Source organism: Rattus rattus, chromosome 7 (assembly GCF_011064425.1).
Source record: "Rattus rattus isolate New Zealand chromosome 7, Rrattus_CSIRO_v1, whole genome shotgun sequence".
Taxonomy (NCBI): domain Eukaryota; kingdom Metazoa; phylum Chordata; class Mammalia; order Rodentia; family Muridae; genus Rattus; species Rattus rattus.
This window is the reverse complement of record NC_046160.1, coordinates 29,267,818-29,285,939: the sequence shown is the minus strand read 5'-3', so window position 1 is coordinate 29,285,939 and position 18,122 is coordinate 29,267,818. Positions and strand designations below refer to the sequence as shown.

Below are 18,122 nucleotides of genomic sequence, written 5' to 3'. Positions count from 1 at the left end.
GGATGGGGACCCACCCTGGGTATCCCCCGCACCTTGGGTATCCCCCTCCCCTGGCGCTTCAAGACTCTGCAGGATTATGCATATCCCCTCTCACATTTCTAGCAAGGCCCAGGTGATGGCCAGGCCACTCTGGATGGACACAGTCAGTAGCTGAAGAACTCTAGTTAGACCATTAGTGCCCTGGGAACTGAAAAAATGAAGAGGGAGCTGATAGGAAAAGGCTTAATGATAGTGGCTGGGCTGATTCTTGAAGGATAAGCAAGATTTAAGTAAAAGAGAAAGAGGGTATTCTTTGGAGAGAACATTGAAAAAAAAAAAAAAAAACAGGAAGTGGGGTTGAGAAGACCAAGAGCAGAGAAGTGGCCACTGGTAACTGACACACGCTGGAGAGACAGACCGAAGTTGGGGCACCACACGCAGGCACCCCTCACTTCAAGAGGCTGGTCCAGTTCCAAGGAGTCTACTGGCAGCCGGTTTTTGTGATGGAAATAATTGTTATTCTGTGAGCCCCAGACTGACAGCTCCCAATCCTGCCTGTCAGCCAACTTGGATATTTTTTCACCTGGCTTGCTAGTAATGGTTTGTTTCTGGCAGTCTGAAGTGACTCCCGCTTTTCCAATGTCAAGTCAAGGGGCCCTCAGCGCTCCAAGAGTGGAGTGTCTCAAAACCACACAAGGTGGTTATGAGTTTCCCAGCGAGCAGCCAGAGAAAACTAGCATGTTTTGTTCAATGCTTAGTCATACATTCCTCAGTCAAGGTCACGATCAAAGAAAGAGACAAGGCCTCTTTCTCTCCTCCCCTATCTTGGAAGTATTTTGTTTATAAGATCGCTCCAACAAAAGGCACACCTTTTCTTCAACAGAGCTATCTCTGTGGGTACAAGAACACAAAAGCACACTTGTGCCCAATCCTTGTCCCTTGAAAACTGGACTCATACTTAGATGCAGTCATATTTCCCCGACATTTGCGGTAACAAAGTACCACTACCTTGTATACTCTGAAAACTTGGAGATTAGAAATACAAAGCCCAAGAGTAGGCTGGGCTCTGATTCTTCCAAAGCCTCCGGGAAAGGAACCTCCTTGCCTCTTTCAGTTTCTGTCAGACCCCGACATCCCGTAGTTTGTAGAACATAACGCACCGAAGTCTCACAGGTGTTCTTTCTTGTGTCTTTGTCCAAATGCCTTTCTTATTCTAAAGATACCGGTCATAATGGGTGATTTACATCAGCCATTGGCTAAAGGACTCATTTTCTCCATCTATATTGTCTAACTAATCAGATGTGTGCTGTCTGCATTTGCAAATACAGCCACATACAAGGAATCTGTGGATTAGATTCCATCCTATCTTTCACAAGAATACGACTCAACCCATCACAGACACATGTTGTAAAGTTGTACTCTGCTGAAAATAACTGTCGCCGAGGGCTTTCTTTTTCTAAATTAAACACAAGAGTCAGTTGCTTGAAGTAAAATGAAAACTTCACTATAGATTAGGCCCAACACCCAAGGTCACTGACAAGGAGCTAAGCACTGCTCCCCTCCCCCATCCCTAGTAGCCAGTGATGAATCTATAAATCTAAACAGCGGGTGCAGATTATGAAAACTGGCTTTTTAATCCACTCCACACAGTTGAGACCCACGGCAGTTCTCGGTGCTACGGATGTAGCCATTAAAAAAGGCACAGGTCACAGCCCACATAATTCACCTGCCAGTGAGGCAAGGCTCGGCAGCACAGGCTTCTGTGAGATCTGCTTCTTGTCCAGTGGTGAAACCATCACACATGGAGGGCCCCGCTCTGCAGCTGTGTGGCCACAACTTTGGGTGAGGACAAAGCAGGCCACTTGTACCGTGCAGGCAGGGGATGAATTTTGGCACGCAGGGGTAGCAGCTGAAATGAATACTGCTGAGACGTGGGTTTATGAAGGTTAGCAGGGTGGAAGTCAGGTCTGAAAACCCACAGCAGGATTCCATCAGCCATGGAGCAGGACTCAGGCCCCAGTTTGGGCCAACGGAAGAGTGTGCCTTGTCAACACTGTAATCCTCCAAAGAGCTTTTCCACCAAGTGGAGATGTACCGAGGAGAATCTGTACAGAAACTCCCAGTGCACACCAGCCAAAATTGCCTAGAAAGAATAGCCACTGAGATGCTGCCAGAACCAAAGGCTACTCTTGTTTTTGAGAGAAGGTCTTGTGTAGTCCAGGCTAGCCTTGAACTCACTATGTACCCAAGGATGACCTTAAACTCCCAGTCCATCTCCTCAATGCTGGGGTCACAGACGTGCCTCAGCCTACTAGAACTAAAGACATTTGCAGAAGAGGCATCCAGCAGGAATGCAGGTTCTTTGAAGCCTTGGTTTCTAGTTGTACTGATTAGAAGTCGTTGCCTCAAGAAGGGCCTGTGTGACATCTTAGTTTTCATATACAACTCCTGCAGGGTCCGATTATTATTATCCTCACTGACTTCCTAACAAAATAGTGGCAATCATCTTAAGGTGGTTTGTAGTCATCAATGACAGAGTTCTCAACCTTCCTAACGCTGTGACCCTTTAATACACTTCCTCAGGTTGTGGTGACCCCCAACCGTAAAATCATTTTTGTTGCTACTTCCTAACTGAAGTTTTGCTAGTTACGAATTGTAATGTAAATATCTGATCTGCAATGACCCTGCACATTGGAGCCCCAAGGGGTCACAGCCTGAAAACTTAGAGGTTTCTCTACGTAAACATGACCGTGATACTAAAATAATTCAAGCTGTCGAGTGATGTGTGTGATATAATTCTTCGATTGCAGATGTGTGAGAGAGACCATGTATCTGTTCAAAGGAAATGATCCCGAAAGACAGGAACTGAACGGTAGCTACTATAGGAAAGGGAGAATGGGAGCCGTGGGGGAGCCTTTGTATTTTGCAGACATTCCCCTGCAGTTGAGGTAACTTTTCTAGGTGTCTTAGGTGAAGGGCTTCCCAGTGCACTGCTTCAGCCAGGGCAAGCAAACGTCTGCACACGTGACAACAGGAAAGGAGACACTTCGGGTCCCTCTTCCCCTTGTCCCTGCTAGAAATTACAGGAGTGCATCATGAGAAGTTCTAGCTAGGATGTTAACTTTTTAATAGCACTGTCAAACATTAGAAATCTTAGTCACAGTTAATATGACTCCTATACTTTTTTTTTTTTTTATTAACTTGAGTATTTCTTATATACATTTCGAGTGTTATTCCCTTTCCCGGTTTCCGGGCAAACATCCCCCTCCCCTCCCCTTCCTTATGGGTGTTCCCCCTCCCAACCCCTCCCCCATTGCCGCCCTCCCCAACAGTCTAGTTCACTGGGGTTCAGTCTTAGCAGGACCCAGGGCTTCCCCTTCCACTGGTGCTCTTACTAGGATATTCATTGCCTACCTATGAGGTCAGAGTCCAGGGTCAGTCCATGTATAGTCTTTAGGTAGTGGCTTAGTCCCTGGAAGCTCTGGTTGCTTGGCATTGTTGTACATATGGGGTCTCGAGCCCCTTCAAGCTCTTTCCAGTTCTTTCTCTGATTCCTTCAATGGGGGTCCTATTCTCAAATCAGTGGTTTGCTGCTGGCATTCGCCTGTGTTTGCTGTATTCTGGCTGTGTCTCTCGGGAGAGATCTACATCCGGCTCCTATCGGCCTGCACTTCTTTGCTTCATCCATCTTGTCTAATTGGATGGCTGTATATGCATGACTCCTATACTTCTAAGTGAAATCCTGACATCTAGGAAAGAACCCTGAGGTGCTGAGAGGAGGGGCAGAACAGAGGGTTTGCAGGCAATGCAGGGAGAATTCAGGGAAAGAACTCACATTGCCCACATGAAAAACTGGTTGGTGCTCCGGTGGGCAATAAAACCAGAACTTTTGGGGTTATCTTGCCTACCAGACGATTCATTTGCATGTCCTCTGGACAAAACCAGACAAGTTCATGTAACCTTAGCCTGCATCTCAAGCAACAGAATGCAACAGTCCTTGGGTGGGTCTCTTAGACTGGGCCGCCTATGATGCTGAAATGGCACACACTCGTCTGCTTCACTCTTTCTAAGTGTTGGATGCCTTTTCTTAGCATAAGACACAAATTTACATATTGGCAGCTGTGGCTTTCAAGTTTCCAAGTGGAGTTTGCTCTTAATATTAATCTGCTTTTCACCATCTCCTGTGTCTGTTTTCAATCAGGGGTAAAAATGTCCCACAAGCAAGTCTAACATTGCAATAATGCTCTGTTATAAAAAGAAAAACTTCATGTTTTGTGGACACTCACCTTGATAGGCACTAAACATTTACAAGCAATTTTTTTTTAATTGAGACCAAAAAAATTTACATATCTACTTTGAGTTGATGCCAGTTCAGGAACAAAAACTGATTGATACTGAGCTTACAGATGGACTTGAGACATCTCTGGCTGTCTTGGCCTAGGCTTTCTTCTCCGTGAAAACAAGATGGTCTTAGCCCCTTGGCTGTATGTGAACGCACACATCACTGACACAGGCTACACCACACGACTGTTCTCTCTCGTTCTCCCAGGCCCTGTCCTGTGGTCCTTCACTTATAAGTCTCCATCATTCGCCTTTGCCCTTCATTCTGTGTTTTTAACTCTCCTGTCAGTTTCAAAAGCGTGAGCTGTTTTTCAATCTTACTAAGGAGAATCTTACATAGAAAAAATAAATAAACAACTGTATTTATCATCTTCCTTTCCTCTTCACATTGGGAAGAGTCTTTTGAGGTCCCCTAACCCGGGCTGGGAAATGTGGCAAACCTCTCTCCTCTCTCTGCTCTGCTATTTCAAACTGGAATGCCATTCCCCTGATTAATTGGACACATTGGCACATTTTTTAAGGAATATAGAAAACACTAAAATCTAAACTTATATAGATGTTAAGATTATCCAAGGTCCACACATTAGCAGTTCAAAGTGCTACTCCCTGGGTTCTCCTATCACACACCTCAATGATTTGACTTTATTATTTTATGCGTGTAGGTGTCTTGCCTGTGTGTACGTCTGGGCTCTACATGCATGAAGTGTCAGAAGAGGCTAGAAGATGGCATTGGATCCCCTAGAACTGAAGTTATAGATGATTATGAGCCACCATGTGGATGCTAGGTATTAAAGCAGGGTCCTCTGGAAAAGCAGCCAGTGCTCACGATGTCTAAGATATCTCTCCAACACCAACAATTAATCTTTCAAAACAATCATCTGTTAGCTCAAACTTCCCAAGTGTATCTAATATTATTGTTCCAGGCAAATATAAGCCATTTCCTTGAGACAAGTTTCTAGCCAGAGACTGTTATAAAGACTTGAACCATGTGGTGCCTTTAGAGAGAGATCAAGGAGAGGCAGCACCTTTGATCTGTCTTATGTACGTGCTATTTTTGAAGCACACACATGACCATGAAGCACACCTCTCCCTGCCCCAAAGCCTGAAAATAGCTTTTTAAAAAATAGTGCAGAAACTCTGAATATAATCAAAACCACCTAATTATACACTTCAAATGAACTGGCTGAGTATATAAATTACATGTCAATAAAGCTGTTTCATAATGCTTCAGGAAAAAAGGGTAAACATTGATTCTAGAAGTTTATATGCAAACTGATTGTTTACATTATTATAAACACTTGTTTCCACTGATTTATTTTTCTATTTGTGAAAGTGAGTGAACGGGATGTATTCAGAGTTCTGCAGAGTGAGTTCCGGGACGGCCACAGTTAGAAAGGAAGGAAGGAAGGAGGGAAGGAGGGAGGGAGGGAGGGAGGGAGGGAGGGAAGAAAAGAAAGAAAGAAAGAAAGAAAGAAAGAAAGAAAGAAAGAAAGAAAGAAAGAAAGAAAGGTGTAGAGGTGTAGAAACTCTAGGACAAATTAAAAGTAACAGAAACTTTTTTTTCCTTGTTAACAGTTTTCATTTAGAAGTATTTTGGTTGACAAACTAAAGTCCTTAAGTAAAAGAAAGATTTGACTATGTGAAACTTCAAGTTTACGTCTTAAGGAGGCTTTGAGTCTTAGAGCAGTACTGACTCTAAATAGTGAGCGGGTCTCCTCCCCCATCAATGGCAGGGATGAAATATATCATGCCCACTGAGAGTTACAACCTCCAAAAACGGTATGCCGCTCACCAGGGTAGGGTAAGGGACGCCAGCAAATTCAGAGAACCCAGAAAAAGAACAATCGGATCGTGCCTGGGAGTTGACGGGAAATCTAACTTGCTCGGTCACTGTGGTCTGCTGCTGTCAAGTCAGTCTGTGGACTTCATTCAGTTCCAGACTCGGAAGAGAAAAAGAGCTCCATGTTACTCAAGCAGTGTGAAGAATAATCTTCCAAACTCGAAAGTAATCTAAATCCACTTATTCCACTTCACAATCCTTTGTGAAACAATTTGTGTAATAAACTGCACGTCCTCTCTGCTTTGTTTTTGCAGAGGGGGTGCTGGATAACAGAATTCGGGCACTTCGCTAGTGTCGTCTACATGTGGGGAATGGGAATAACCGTATGCAGATAAACAGCATTTAAATACCCAAGGTATCACTCGGCCAATGAGAAATGGGCCGCGATGTGCAAAGTGTAGGTTGGGAGAAGATAAAATTTGGTGCTATTTAGCTATAACCAGTAAAAGACAGAGGCGACTGTAAGTGGAGGCGGGGTTGAACTTAAGCATCGGAGATTTTGTTTTTCTGAGAAATTAAGGAACTTTTGAGTAATAAAATCTAGCAAAGCAAATGAAAACTTTTTAACAAGTTTTCTTTTTCATACTACATCTGATTCCAGTCTGAGTAAAACAGAGAGACCATGAGCCAAGAGAAAATAAAATTGTTTAAGTATTACTTGATTCTCTGGGTGGAATGGTGTTTAGCTCTCCCAAGGTCAAGACAGCTTGCTTTCTTTTTACAAAAGGCTGTATAAAAAGGGTCCTTTCTGTTTTCATGCAACATTATAAATTCTTTTAACGCTCTTCCCAGCAGAGATAAATCAAATTGGAAAATGTGAGTGATTATGAAAATAGAGCGACTTTTCATTTCTGGCACCAAACGAAATTTCCTATCCACTCACCTGCAGCACGAATTCTCCACGAATTTTGCCAGGTATTTACAAACTACAAACAGGGTAATTACTTTCTCTGCTTCATGAGATCACTTTAAAAAACCAAAACAAAAAAGACAGGCAGACAGGCAGACAGATAGACAGACAGAAAAGAAAGAAAGAAATTAGTTAAGGGTGGTGACGGTGACGCATTGGAAGCCACTGAAGCCACAGAGTTCTGTTGTCTTTGGATACCAGGCAAACGCGCTGTGTATGCAAACGCGCTGTGTCTCTCTCCAGTGGGGGCGATTTCTACCCAGAACAGTGTTCCCATGGCAGCAATAAACCAGTTTGGGAGACCTAAAGATGAGGGGTCTGTATCTTAGAATGCCAAACCACGACAATAAAAACTTAAAACTGTAGATGGGACGCGCTGGCTTTGACTTGCTTCCCCGGAGTTCTTCCCAGCTCGTGAGAGCCCTGTTGTTCGCTGGCAGAACTCAAAACAGACTTGTTAAGCTTTCCATTAACACGCTTTTGTCGGTGCGTCTACACTGCATCAATTCATAACAACTGAGAGCAGCGTTCGGCTTACACTAAGTATCTGGGAAATACTGATGGTGTCGATCATTAGAGTGGCCATCCAGAGACAGAAATTATATTCAATACTTAAAGCTCAGCCCTTTAATGATTTTTAGAAAAAAAAATCAAATGTAGGATGAATTCTTTCCAACTGCTCTCCCATAGGATGGGCGCTTATGTTTAAGCCCAAGGGTCTGGTCTCTCAGCCCATTACCGTATGTAAAGTAAGCGAGTTCTCTGCGTGCAGTGCAGAGAGAATGAGCAGGAGATGACCCCAGAGGGAAAGAATACTGAGACATGAGAACGTGATGCAATTATCCGAAGTCACAGGGGAAACGTGAACGTGGACTGGATATGGAGCATGTTACGGTGTTATTTTTATTAGGTGTCACAGCAGCGAGTGGTGGTGGACGAGAGCGTCTTTAGGAAGCCGCAGGCGGAACTGTTTGGGGAGTCAAGCATGACGTCAGTATCTCATCTTCAAGTTGGTCAACAACAACAAAAAAAACTTCGTCTGGCTTTTGTTTTCTTTTGTTGGGCTTTGTTTGAGGGTCTCTATAGCCTAGGCTTGGAGCAATCACAGCGATCCTCCTGCCTCAGACTTTAGAGTAGAAAGTTTCGGTTTTAAGTATAAAGATGCAGCAAATGTGGTCATTTAAGTAGGTGAAGGGTTTATGGCTTGACTGTATTTACCAGCTTTTCTACGGGTGGGGAAAAAAACACAAAGTTGGGAATAGAAATATATAGGGTAAAAATAAAACCTTTACTGAAAATAGTCCATATTGATTTAAATACTTTGCTATATAGTATACATTTATACATCGGTATTATTTATTTACTCTATCAAACACAATCTTCCCTGAAATTAATAAGCACATCATTTTACTTTCACTTCTAAAATTCAGTCTCTTACATATAATTAAAACAGTCCCATGCCTATCTCAGAGCCATTCAAATGCAGGCTTAAGGATCTCGAGTTAAAAATCTCAATAAGCTGTAAAGGTTTCAGTAACTTTTCTCCGCATTTCGTCTTTGCTTTTCTTCTTTGTCTAAAATGGTCTGTTTTAAGCTCAAAACAGCATCTTGAAATCCAGGATTTAGGTCTAATGCCTTCTTGAAATCTTCCACTGCTTCATCAAAATACCCTGTAGCAGAGAATCCCAGAGAGAGAGAGAGAAAGGAAAAGGAAAAGTTGAGGGTTTCTGTAAGTGCACAGTGGGGTCTGAATACACGGCTTCATCTATGAGCTCTCCAAAGGAAGCTGCCTCTCTCAGGGACCTAAGATGGCCTATCGAGTAACGTGTGCCCTTACGGAGTAAGTGGATCTGAATCAGTGACGGAGAACAGTGGTGCTCGGCTGCATTAGCTCTCATCCAACATGCATGAGGCCCTGTGTTCAATCTCTGACAATACAAAAACTAAAACAAATGAAATTAGTGATTTTTTTTATCAGATTTTCAGGTGGGCAGTATATAAATCATCACCAAAGTTCAACAAAATTATATCATTTCTTTTACATAGCTGCAGTAAAACTGAGAAAGGGGCTTTTATTTTTATTTTAAATGAGAAACAGTATCCACAGTCTCTTTAATCCAAGCGTCTAAAAATGTCACTTCCGGCTATCTCCTGCCTTTCAACCAGAAAGTGTCACTGGTGCCCATCAGCATTCCCTCATTTATGAGGCTGGGACTGCGCAGGTGCAGGGTCACCCTTGACCCTGCGTCCAGGTCCCATTCCCACTGCAGTGCTTGCTGTGGTCTGAAAGGCCTAGCAAATGCCTGAAAACACTCAGGAACGCTCCCTTGTTCCTCAGCTCTAAACCTAAATTTCACTTAATTGTCAAACTTGATTCCCTCACAGCAGCTGATCACTCTGAAGCAACGGAATCCAGTCCACGAGAAAAGCAAAACAAAAAACAGAAAAGTGAAAAAAAAACCAAACCACCTTACCCAGCCTGTAGCGTATCAAGCCTCTGTTATAATAGGGGACTTCAAAGTTGGGCAGGATTTCTATGGCAGATGTGTAGTCGTCCATGGCTTCATAAAAATCAACGCTGAAGTACTTGGTTTGCCCCCTGTTGTTATATGCGGTGGCCAAATCCTCCGGGCTACATTTGCTTTAAACAAAAAGTTCACATTAAAAGCACATTGTTAAACCCCCCTCACTTCCACTTCCATGCTCTTTGGGGCACCATCAAACTCCGTAGCCACAGCACGCTGTGTGGAAGCTGAAACGCCAAGCTGAAGAAACGGTGTGTGTGGAAACAGAAATCAAGTTCTGTGAACGCCAACCGGCGACTTTCATGGCGCTACACCACAGCGCGGGTTTTAAGGTACATGGAATGTTATTAGCGTCCTCAAAGCCTTGCTCGTTGCCAACCTGTTTTGCTGAATACTAAAATGATTGTTGACTGCTTTCAGAGCCGACTCTGAGGGGAAGAAATGCATGCGGAGCAAGGAAAGCCCGCCCAGGTCCCAGTGTGCTACCCAAGTGTCACAGACGATAATTTACTCTGAAATGTAGGTGGTCTTCAAACAATAAGGTCTGAAGTCATTTCCCGCTAGTAAAGAAACACTGGTTAAGCAGTGGTTAACCGTAGGTGTAATATTCCACGGTTCTGCCCTTCCTGGGAGAGTCTGACACCCAGCAGCCGGGAGCCACCATCAGGTCAAAGCCTCCCCCTCCCTGCCTATGACAAATTATCTTCACTGCTCCGAGCCAGGGGTATTACCATCTTCCTTCTTCTTTCCCCTTTTTCCCCAAAGTCAAACAGAGTAACTACATACTCAGCCTCTCTTTTGCTATGCCCCACAGTACAAAGAAAATATTGGTAATGGCGGTAATTTATTTTTTAAAAGAACTGTATTATTGTATGTATGTGTGAGCACAGATGCCACGCGGGTGGATGGAGGTCAGTTAAACTCTGAGTCAGTTCTGTCTTCACTGCTACATGGGCTCCAGGAATCGAACCCACTCGCCAGGCTGGCGCAGCAAGTGCCTGCAACTGCTAAGCCATGTCCCTGGCCCATCCGCTGTTTTTCTTGACATATTAATCCTTGAGAACTCAGGCAAGGACCATGACCACTGTAGCACACGGAGGCCCCTGCACTTTATTTGGGGGGAGGGGCATTTATTTGATTGTTCCGGTTTTTGGGGCAGGGTTTCACTATGTAACGTTGGCTGGCCTAGAACTCACGGTGGCAGGCAGGAGGGCCTCTGCCTCCCGAGTGCTGGGATCAAAGCGTGTACCAACACACCCACATGGTCCTGCAGTCTAGACTTCACAGTGGTAGGGAGGAACTGTTGTAACTTAGAAATGTTGTTTTGTCAGCTCTGAGAAAGCTGGACAAAGGACACTTCTGACAGCCACCAACACCACTGTTAAAGGCTTATGACCAGAAGGCTTTAACGGGCTGTAACCAAGTGAATGCTACCCTAGACTGAAGAAAACACCACCTCGGGACTCCACAAAACTTTCATTATTCATTTGAGGTTTCAAAGCTTTGTTATAAATTCTTATCCTCGGATAATCTAGAAATTTAGATTTCATTAAGACAAATTCTAAAATAATACTTTCCATAAAGGCAGACATTTTGTTTGCAATCTTAAAGACACCAGCAAGAGCTAGAGAGATGGCTCAACAGTTAAGCACACTTGTTGCTCTTCCAGAGGGCCCAGGTGCGATTCCTAGCATCCACACTGAGGTTCACAAACATCTGTAACTCCAGTTTCAGGGAGTTTAAGGCCCTCTCCTGGCCTCTATGGGCATGGCATGCATCTGGTCCACAGATAAACGTGTGTGTAAACACCCATATATATTTAGAGTAAATCTTTTTTAAAAAAGAGAGGCTCATACTTACCATTGACTTTCATTGTTAAAGTACTACTATTTTAAACATAATATTTCTTCTTTGAATTTTTATTAATTGTGTGTGTGTGAGGTGCTCCCACGTGCATGTAGAGGGCAGAGAATAGCACTACAGAATGGTTTTCTCCTTCAGCTTTAAATGCATCCCAGAGATTGAGCTGAGGTCCTCGGGTTTGTCTGGCAAACATCTTTACCCATTGGGCCCCTTGAAAGCAGTCAGTGCTATTCAGAATTATTAAAGGACCCAATATGTAAAACAAAAAAATTAAACTTCCAAAGATACGTATAAGGAGAAAGTGGAACTGGTAGATTTCATGTTTTGAATGCTGTGGAAACTGAAAACCCATTTTACAGATGAGAAACTGGCCAGAGAAAGGTGCGAGGGATACAGTGATGCTGAGACTAGAACGTGAACGTGCCGAGCTTTCAGCGGAGGAGGCAAGCCTTCCAGCCATAAAGAGGAGAGACTGCCTTGCTGTGGTGGACACGGTTCTTGGGCTGATGCGTGCAAATGAGCAAGAATAAGAAGCTCAGGTAGCAGCCGCATACCCCTTGCTGCTGACTGTTTCCGGAACTTCCCAAAGAAGCCTTAACTGAGAATAGAAATGAAATCTCCTGTGTTTGCGAGCCTTTTTATCAGGAGTGATGGGGGATACGAGAAAGAGAGAGAGAGAGAGAGAGAGAGAGAGAGAGAGAGAGAGAGAGAGAGAGAGAGGTGCTAACTTCATTCTACCATCTGTGCAGAATTTTCTATTAGCAAATGTCAGCGGAGTGCTCAGCCACAAATAGGACGCCTACATCATGACCCTCAAGGCTCAGAAAATGGGAAGAACCTGGGGTTGGCACAGAAACGAGAGACAGTGCCTTCTAGGCATTTCAGGGGCACTGCACTCATAAAGTCACGGCTATGGTTGGCTGCACAAGACCCTCACAAGATCAAGTCAGTCCACACTCGAGCATGGGGTGTGGCTCTTACCCCAGAGGAGCTACGAACAGTTAAGGGCATCTGAGGAAGGGAGGGAGGGTTAGCTTTCTTAAGGGTATGGCCCCTGGCTGGTCAACCAATCTCCTGGATGGCCACACATCTGTGAATAAATGGGGCAGCACAAAATGGGACTTGGTAACTTTTAAAAAAGAGGGGGAAGGGAAGGGGCATAGAGCTGAGAGGAATTAAGGTGATTAGTGAGGATGAGGATTATCAAAGTGCACTGTATGAAATTTTCTAAGAATTAATAAAAACGCTATATTAGTAAAGAGAAATTTCTGCTGTCACAATAACATAGTACAAAAGTGAGAAAGCAATTCTGCCTTTCTGGCTTAATTCTATTTAAGTCTTGCAAACAAATAAGAATGCAGTCTTCAGTAGTAGATCTCATGCAAAGACAAGTTTGCATTCTAGTATAAAGATCTTCCAGGACCAGTACTACCTGCCTGTAATCTCGGCATGTGGGAGCAGAGGCAGGTGGCTCTCTCAATTCAAGGCCAGCCCAGTGTGTAGAGGGAGTTTCAGGACAGCTGGGGCTACACACACACACACACACACACACACACACACACACACACACACACACGCACACACACACACACACACACACTAAAAAAAAGAATTGTCCAAACAGTTTCTCTGTGTTCACTCCACACATCCCATAAATGCAACCATGGCAAAGCTTGCAGTAACTAATGCTACACATCCAGGCATCAGCACAGAAGATGAGGCTGCGAACATCACGAAGAGTAAAAGAAGACTTCAATCGATTACAGCAGAAATGTGAACCTGCAGACAGAAAAGTTCTCACATTTGAGTTGGATCGAGTCCCCAGGTTTAACGACCAATTCACAACTAATACAGAAACACTGGGACAAACAATACAGAGGGATTGGGAGTTAGGCTCCCTGATAAGTAGATGGGACAGGAGAGGAGCCCGGACCAGAAAATAAAGATAGTGAATCTGGTCTGCTTCTTCCTTACCCGGCTGACCTGAAACAAAAATCTGGCAGCCTACAAAGGCTTTTCTACTTTTCTTCCACCAATATCCCCCACCCCCAACCCCGGCTGATGGATCTGCTGTGCTACTACACAAGTTCAAAGCTGGATCAGGATTAGGCACCTTGTGTTCAAACTGACCCTCAGTCCCTTAAACCTCAGGGGAATGGATTTGAGGGTTCCTGAAATCCTCCTTCGCTTTGCAGAGGATTTTTTTTCTGTGTGCCCTCTCTTTTTCTCATCCCTTGTAAACCTTTCCTCATTAGCTGATTCTGTCTGTCGTTAGGTTAGCTGTCTTTTCACTCATTAGAGGTACTTAGTTGTCGCACCCCCTCCCTTCCCCACCCCGCTGCCTACCTAGCTTGAGATTACTGCCTTTTAATTCCTTAACTGTCAGAAAACAACCCAATCAAGGCTCCTAGATGTCCAAATTTTAGTAGACTAAGTATCGGACATTTGGTTCGACAAACAACCCCGTTTTCTCAAGACTTAAAGCGGAGTGGGAATAAAGAGGGGTCAGATGTGCAAATAGTGATAAACAGCTCGAACCCAAACATCCAAATAACAAAGAGCTTTATTGGGCAGTAAAAGTTTCATCGCTGGCTGCACACTCTACAGAAAGGAATCTTGTGGTGTTATAGCGATGTCATAGAAACAATCCTTAGCTTCGGGGAGTGTGCTGTGACATATTTGTGAACACTAACGGGGCGGCTGGGTGCAGTGACCGTGCTTTAAAGAGGGTGCTGAACCGGAACCTTCGCGTCCCGTACGCAAAGGTGTCGCTGTGGTCCCGAGGACGGCGGCGCAGCCCCGCCACCTTCCCAGCCCAGGGAAGCGACTTCCAGCCGCCTGGGCCTTTGGGGAGACCAAGGTGTCCCCCTCCCCGAGGGAGCTGGTGCAGTCAGCAGCGCCGCCCCAGGACTCCGCAGTCCGCGCGTCCGCTCGGGGACCACCCACGCGCCTGGGGCCACCCCGCTCTCGCGATAGTTACCTCCTGTGACTCGCGCACTGGCCAATGAATGCGGAGTACAGCTCCCGGGCCTCGGTAAAATCGCCCCTGGCGAAGCGAGCCTGCGCCATCGCCAGGGCGGCTGGGCTCTCTCCCCCCTCTCGGCCCGGCGGCACAGCCATGACCGCCTCACCCGGGTGGAAGCGGAAACCACAGCTACCGCTCACGGGACTTCATTGGCTAAAGGAAGCGTGCCACCACAGAATGAGGACGTTTGTCCTGTTTGAGGACCCGTAATATCGCGAGATAACTGGTAGCGCCTGGCGAAGTTCGCGGGAAATTAAGAGAATTTAAATCTTTGTGATATGTATATACATATATAAATTAGATTAGATAGGTGTCAGTTTCTTTTGTTTTAGAAAGGGTCGTTTGTCTTTAAGAAAGCACGTAAGATACAGTGCACATATACTGATTCTGGTTGAAAAAGCCAGGTTTCAAAAATAAAGAGCAGAACGTAATTATCTAAGTAGAGCACTTTTACAATGCATTAAAAATGAGTGCTATGGTTTGAATGTCGTAGCCTCCGCCTCAAGCTCATGAGTGGGAATCTTAATGCAGCAGTGTGCTGATGTGGAGCCCTATATATGTGGGCTCCACTCTCAAGAACGGACTAGTGCCAGGCATTTCAAAGGCAAAGAGACTACCCTGTCTTTGTATGCCTTTTGCCATGCTATAGTGAGGGAAGACAGCCCAGCCCCCAAAACTGAACCGAATCAATTTATTTAGAAGTGACACAGACTAGTGTTAGTGCCGTGACACACAATAAATGTTATACGGCATTTGGTAGAACTGACTTATAGAAATAAAGGTCAGAGAAGAAAAGTACTTGGAAAGTGATTGTCATCTTTAACATAGAATTTCCTCCTGAAAGAATATTAAGCCTATGGTGTGAGGAACACAGTTTTCAAAACTGGGATTAATATAGTGAGCAAAGCTCAGCACCTTGCAGCCTAGCAAGAAGACAAAGTCTTTTTTTAAGTCAGGTAATGGTTAGTATGGAGGAGAACATGTTATTCTGTAAAGGATGGGTGGGGAAGTAAATAGAAACAGAACCTACTAATGCTGCACTGTGAGGAAATAGAAAACCCTAAAAAATTTCTAAGATACTATTAGTAAAGACACTGTTTTTGTATATGAGTGCTTTATCTGTATGCACACATGCATGACAGAAGAGGGCATCAATTGTCATTATAGAGGGTTGTGAGCCACCATGTTGTAGATGGGAATTGAACTCAGGACCTCTGGAAGATCAGCCAGTGTTCTCAACTGCAGAGTCGTCTCTCTAGCCCTAACACTGACAAAGAAAAGCCCTAGATCTAATGGCTACATCAATGACTACAAACATTTAAGGGAAAATCAACACCAGTCCTTAAACTCTTTCTAAAACTTAACCAGCAAAGAACACTTTAACATTCTTTTGTAAAGCCAATCCTGCTGATACACCAATGTTTGACAGTATCCATTATGACTGACATCAATGCAAAACTTGACATTTTGGTTGTGAGCCTAGCCTTTAAAATGGCTGCACCACCTTGATCAGCCTGCACTAACAGAAAATGTAACAAGAGACCACCATATCAATACCAGCATATTAAAAGAATTATGCACTGTAACTAAATGAGAATTACTCCTGAAATGCAAGGACAACTCAATTCTTGAAAATTAATCAGTGTAACATACCACATTAGTGAAATTAGAAGGGGGAAAGGAAACTGGGATAAACGTCTTTTTTTTCCTTCAGAATTTAATCGTTTTCATGTTTATTTAAAATACTATCTAAGAAAAGCCTATGATCTGAGCTCTGGGAATCTTAAAATACAGTTAGCGAACTAGAATGAGCTGTCTGTGGTGGATGAGAGAGGTCGGCAGGGCTTGGGCAGGTGCACTGCTTACCAGCGCGCTGTGCCTGCTGAAGCCACATTTAGGCCACCAGCGAACTCTGAGCTATGGCATAGCTGGGGATAAGTCTGATGATAAGTAACAACAGCATTACTCAAAATCAGTTCATTCATGTTTATTATAAGCAAAGGGGGCCAAGTGCTTCCTCTTGAGTGAGGATATTCTTTAAAACTTCAAATAATAAAAAGTCTTTAAATACCATTTCCTCAATTATGAAAATGAAATATAAAATTTAATCCTTAAGTAGAAATAGAGCTCATCTCATGCACTAGTTGCTTCACCTCCCTGAAATACAAGCTATATGAACTCTCTGCTTCAAGTCTGCCCCCACCCCGACCCTCCTCCACTCCCGTCTACCTCCCCAGGGTTCTCTAAGTAGTACTCTAAGAACTAAGTGAGTTCTCTAACCTAACAAGAGAGAACTATTTCTGGTTGAGAGTATTTCTGTGGTAACTTACACAAACTATAATTTATATAAATAGTAAATGGACAGACAGGAACTACAAAAAATATAAGTTCACATCTGTAAGACTTATGTGAAAATAATCAAGTTATTTCATAGTTGCACCGTGATGTATGAACTATCTTTTTCCGATACTGACAGTGGACCCAGGACCTTGTGCATGCTTGGAAAGCACTCCACCACTGAGCACAATCCAGCCCCCTTTTTATTTTTATTCCTTCGTGATATATATTTTATACAAAAATACAACTAGCAGATGATGAGGCTGATTTTCATAGGAAACCTAAGGAAATTAAGCACTATGGCATACTCAGGTGCAGAAAGGATAGATGCTCTGTGTACTTTACAGTTGACATCCTTCTTTCCTTTATTCTACCGAACTGTGACACAGAGGGCAGAAGTTATAGTTACTGATTTCCTGAGCCAGAACATAGTGCTTGCAGACTTTGCACACCCAGAACTGGTACTCAATGATCGGGCTTCCAGTGGCAATACATGTTGGCAGTTTGCCTTCCCCACTGTAAAAATAAGAGAGAAAACAATTAGACATTAAAATATGTGATTAGTCTAACTGTCTACTATACTTTAAATACCGAAGAATGAAAATTTCCAAGACAAATCTCAAAAAAAAATACTTTCATCTCGAAATTTTAATAAAAACTTTTCTTTGAATGAAAATATAGCTTTACTACACCCTTGTAGGATAATAAATTCAGTTTTAATATTAACATAAACTCCTCAAAAATTTAGTGCTTCATTCTATCAAAGCTTCTAAATGGCATCTAGTTACGATGCACCTACCCTTCAAGAAGGCTGTTCAACTCAGACTTCCTGTTGTCTTTTGGCGTGTGTTTGGTGAAAATCTCCAGAGCCAGGTCTTCATATTGCTGCTTCTGCTCAGCACTGAGCGTCTCTAAGGACTCCAGTTTGATAAAAGCTTTTGAACAGGTCCCGAAAGCTCTGCTTGCACAAGCACAGAGAGCTAACAGCGAGTAGATCTCGACTGAGGGGATGATGTCTTCATAGTCTCTCAGGTGAAGAGCTAGAAAAGATGGGGCACTTATGCAGCGTGAGGTTCTCTGTGCTCTGTGTCCACTGAGGGACAGGACAAGTGAGTACAAATGAGCTTCCCACTCCAGCCCAGATCATTAATTTTGACAGCTGCCACATCCTGTCTGTAATCCTTCTGCACCAGAGATAGCATCTTTTCCTTAATGAACTGCAGAACTAGCATCAGATTTGTCAGTAATTTGCTTTTCCTCTCTAGACTCTGAATTTTTTTCTTTTAAAAATCCATCTGATAG

General features: G+C 43.7%; 2 protein-coding genes across 3 annotated transcripts in view; both read right to left on the bottom strand.

The window, feature by feature from the left end:
- Nucleotides 1–7,948: 7,948 nt before the first annotated feature.
- Ttc32 (tetratricopeptide repeat domain 32) lies at nt 7,949–14,744 on the bottom strand. The gene is made up of 3 exons (XM_032907456.1): nt 14,439–14,744; nt 9,545–9,711; nt 7,949–8,740 (listed from the first exon to the last, which is right to left on the bottom strand). Exons 1-3 carry the CDS (start codon nt 14,576–14,578, stop codon nt 8,601–8,603), a joined length of 447 nt encoding a protein of 148 aa, XP_032763347.1. The 5' UTR covers nt 14,579–14,744; the 3' UTR covers nt 7,949–8,600.
- A 1,438-nt stretch (nt 14,745–16,182) lies between these two features.
- Wdr35 (WD repeat domain 35) overlaps nt 16,183–18,122 on the bottom strand; it is a 51,425-nt gene continuing 49,485 nt past the window's right edge. For both annotated transcript variants that reach the window (XM_032907455.1, XM_032907454.1), the window contains 2 exons: nt 17,620–17,860; nt 16,183–17,336 (listed from right to left, as the gene is read on the bottom strand). In XM_032907455.1, the coding sequence (XP_032763346.1) occupies nt 17,186–17,336; nt 17,620–17,860 (392 nt within the window). In that variant the 3' untranslated portion in view covers nt 16,183–17,185. The remainder of the gene's footprint in view (nt 17,337–17,619; nt 17,861–18,122) is intronic.